The sequence below is a fragment of the Pinus tabuliformis genome, chromosome 4_2 (assembly GCF_031772625.1).
Source record: "Pinus tabuliformis cultivar Carrire ecotype Pingquan chromosome 4_2, CPIR1, whole genome shotgun sequence".
Lineage (NCBI taxonomy): Eukaryota > Viridiplantae > Streptophyta > Pinopsida > Pinales > Pinaceae > Pinus > Pinus tabuliformis.
This window is the reverse complement of record NC_142304.1, coordinates 1164496600-1164500619: the sequence shown is the minus strand read 5'-3', so window position 1 is coordinate 1164500619 and position 4020 is coordinate 1164496600. Positions and strand designations below refer to the sequence as shown.

The 4020-nt window shown below is 39.5% G+C and overlaps 1 protein-coding gene across 1 annotated transcript; it reads right to left on the bottom strand.

The window, feature by feature from the left end:
• Positions 1 to 276: 276 nt before the first annotated feature.
• On the bottom strand, positions 277 to 966 carry LOC149173805 (uncharacterized). Its single transcript, XM_089426831.1, has one exon. It carries the CDS (start codon positions 964 to 966, stop codon positions 277 to 279), a length of 690 nt encoding a protein of 229 aa, XP_089282957.1.
• Positions 967 to 4020: the final 3054 nt, after the last annotated feature.

Sequence of the window (4020 nt, the reverse complement as noted above, 5' to 3'; positions counted from 1 at the left end):
GAGAGCCCATCCCAGGGTACCTAGTGACAATTGCTCTGAAGAGGAAGTGCAGGAGGAGAAAGATGGAGATATGTGGGGATAGGATGAAATATTATTAAAATGGGATGCAATAGCAACAGTAATACCAGATGAAGGAGTAAAGAGAGAGCAAGATGTAGATGACATACCCGGTGGAGTGATGTCCTCTTTGGCCGGACTGGTGCTCGTCAGTGGAGGAGGGGATGGAGGATTTGTAGCTTCAATCCCCTTGTCAATGCCTGAATTAATAGTAGCCCCTTAAGTGTCTTTTGTATCCATATTGTTCTTCTCCAAATTTTCTACCTTTTCAGGCTGAATAGGAATGTCTCTGGGCAATTCTGCTTCCATGTCTTGTGCTGTACTCTTGTTGTTGCGATTGAGAGGGTAATATTTAAATAAGTGACCAACCTTGTGGCATCTCCTACATCGATATGGTATGCCCTCATAGTCAATCATCTGTTTACGGGATGTATTCCTCCACTGTATAGTGATATGCTCCTGAAGGCCTCCCCTGGTATCCAGATTGATGAGAATTCTGGCATATGCCATCATTCCAGTGATCTGGTAGGATTTGTCATATTCCATATAGGTGCCAATAGAGTTATCGATCCGCCTGAAAATATCCTCAGACCAATATTGCAGAGGTAGACCCGGAAATCGAATCCATACCGGTCCTACACCAAATTGCTCAGTCTCCGGGACGAATAGCGGCATCCATCGCTTCAAAAGAATTGGGGCGTGTTCAAAATTCCAATAGGAAGACAAAACCCAATTGGTATGGTCAACTTGAGCAAATCTCAGTGCAAACCATCCCCTCATGAAAGTCTGAACAAAAGGGATGTCCACCAGATGGTGTCCCCAAACCTCAGTTGCCCAGTTCTTCAGTCGAGCAGCTGTGTAACTCCTACTTCTGATGTGCCCCACCAGAACCCTGTCTGCAAAGTCCATAGTTTCTCCCCACTGAATGTCTTCTTCCAACCTGAGAATAATGCCGTCTGCCTTGGACTTGTGGCACTTATATTTCTTCTTGGACCCCGAATGATGAGACTAAACTGAAACCCTTTCCAAATTAGGGCTCAAAGAAACAGGGGTAGGGTTATGGTATGTCGAGGTAGGGTTAGGGTTCCCAGCGGCGGAAGGTATGGATCCAGTGAGCGGTGGAACGGAGGTGAAACTGCCTAAGAGTGGAGTGGAGGTAGCCGAGTGAAAATGGCCGACAGTCGAGGGTTCGATATCGGCTGAAGCAGCTTGAGGGTCAACCTGTCAGGATGACACCCCAGAAACGGGAAGGTCCAAACCGGGGTTAGGGTTTATACAGGCTGAGATGAAACCGAGGGTAGCTGAGGAAGACAGAGGTGTAGAGAGTGACAGCCAAGTGGGCGACACATCCGTGAGAACAACTGCACGAGGCTGTGATGGTTCCACATAAGAAAATGTCTCAAAATTTCCAAAGAAGCCAGAGCTATACATACCTACAGATGCAGAGTACGTGGATTGCCAGATGGAGACTGCTTCCAATGGATCTTCCGAATAATCAACGGCATCAAGGTCATCCATGTTGACAACTGCACCTAGAAACGGAGGAAGCCTCGAAAATGCTAGCAATGGAGGTCGCAAAATGGTAACGGATGGCCTGAGATAATGACAGGAGTAATAGGTGAGTAGTGATAGAAAACAGAAAGGTAAAAACCAAACAGCAGGTAAACAGTAGGTAAACCCTTATACCCCCGACAGGTTGACAGGCGATATGGTAAGGTGAGAACCGTAGATGATCATGTGTGCGGCTAGATATCGGCAGGGATTAACCGAAGCCGGTTGAGGGGTAAACTGCAGTGTCAAGCAGTACCCTGTAACCTCATCCAAACCCTTCGCGAAAACTTAACCGCAGACGCTCCATTTTTTTCCTCACCTTTCCATATATTTATGATTATTATATTAATATTATTATAATAATATAAACTCATAATAATATTAGTATTATTTATTATTCTTATTATTATTCTTAGGCTTTAGTATTTTTAATATTTATCTTAGGGTTTGTATACATAGATTTAATTATTATAATTATTTAGGATTATTAATAAATATAACTTAGGCTTCTTAAGGATTTCTTCTCTACCATGGGTATGACTGTTAACACTGACAAAAAAAAGTTGTGTTTATCAAATCCAAGAAGGACACTTACGCTAATTTTATGTATGACAATAATGACTTGGAGGAAGTGTATTCTTACAAGTACCTAGAAATTGACATTCATCACAAGCTCAACTCAAACTATAGCATTGAGAAAAGGATTAATGGGGGGTGGAAAGCTTATTTTGGTCTTGAAAATAATTGTAAAATGGCAAACCTCATAATGTGGGATAAAAATAAGTTCCTCTTTGAAACTTTAGTCACTCCTGTTATCTTATATGGATGTGAGGTTTGGGGTTGCAACATTTCTAGAGAAATATTGAGCAAATCTAGAAGCGTTTTATAACGCATAACTTGAAAATTAAAAGCAATACACCCTATCCTATTCTCCTTATAGAGGTAGGTATTTCCCCTATCGAGAGCCTAGCTATGACTAGGCTTCTATTGTACAAGCACAAACTCAATAACATAGGAGATCATAGACTTCCTAAGCTAGCTTTAAATTCCAGCCAAAACCACCAAAGGCTCAAGCGGGGGTGGTATAAATACACGAGGACCTGGTTAAACCGTTGAGAGATTAACGAGAATGATGCATTGCAAAAAATTAATAACATTAAAAATATTGTTACTTCTAAGTTCAAAGAAAAAATGTGGTGTGAGAAATATTTAGCAGCTAAAAGAAAATTAAGTTATTATAAGAAGGTCATCAATGCCACCCTAGAGGATCAAAAGTATCTCTATGTTTTAACTAGCTCAAAGAAGAAAATTAATATAGTGAAGATTAGAACGAACTTTCATGAGCTCCATAGTGAAACAGGTCATTGGGAAGTTCCCGAAACACCATGGATGGAAAGGATCTGTCATCTCTATGAGAATAGGAACATCGAGGATGAAAACCACTTCCTCTTAGAGTGCCCCACGTACAACCACATTAGATCTTAGTTTCATAATCTTTGTTGCAATACTGGACATCCTAGCCTTTTACGATGTCAAAATTATAGTTTGCTTGGGAGGCCCCTCTCCAAGCTTTTTGAGCATAGGAATAAAATCTTAAATCAAACTAAATAATTTGTTTCTTTAGGTCCGCTAGACTAAAGTTTGGTCTTAGTGGACATTAACCACCACCATCATCATCATCATCAAATATTAACAACCAAATTATTTATATATATTATTATATAAATATTATATTAATATTATAATAATTATATAAACTCCTAATATATATTAATTAATAATAAGAATAACTCATAATAATATTAATTTATCATTATACTATTTAAATAATATAATAATATAAAATAATAATAATAACAATTATATTGTATTATTATAATAATAATAATAATATCTGTTTTTTGTTGAAGCAAGAGTCGTTCCTTTTGAATCATTAAAACAGAAAAGTATTTACATAGAATACAACCATCCACATGGTAACTTGGATTTTAAACAAACCCTACTTTCAAGAAAACCTAGGGTCACGAGTTAAGTGCTAAAACACCGAACCTAATCCAAATATCTACCCCACCCAAAAAGGAAACAAGTATGAAGGCCACATAAGCAACCCGACCAAACTGATAAGCAACCTGACCAACTGCAGCGGAGTACCACGCAGAGTCAAAGATCCCACCAAAAAACCTTTTAGAAGCACCAATAAATGTGACAGATTCCTGACAGTTGATCCCCCCGAGTTGATCCAATGGTGGAGTAGAATATCGCGCCATCTAGAAGTTTTCCCTTTAACCATTAGGCCCCACAGACAAGCACGATAGATCACAACTGTAGATCCACCGGATATGATCCTACAGTGGAGGATCATATCGCTCCGAGCAAAGGAGCAGATATTTAACTCCCGATAAGGGTGGAGAC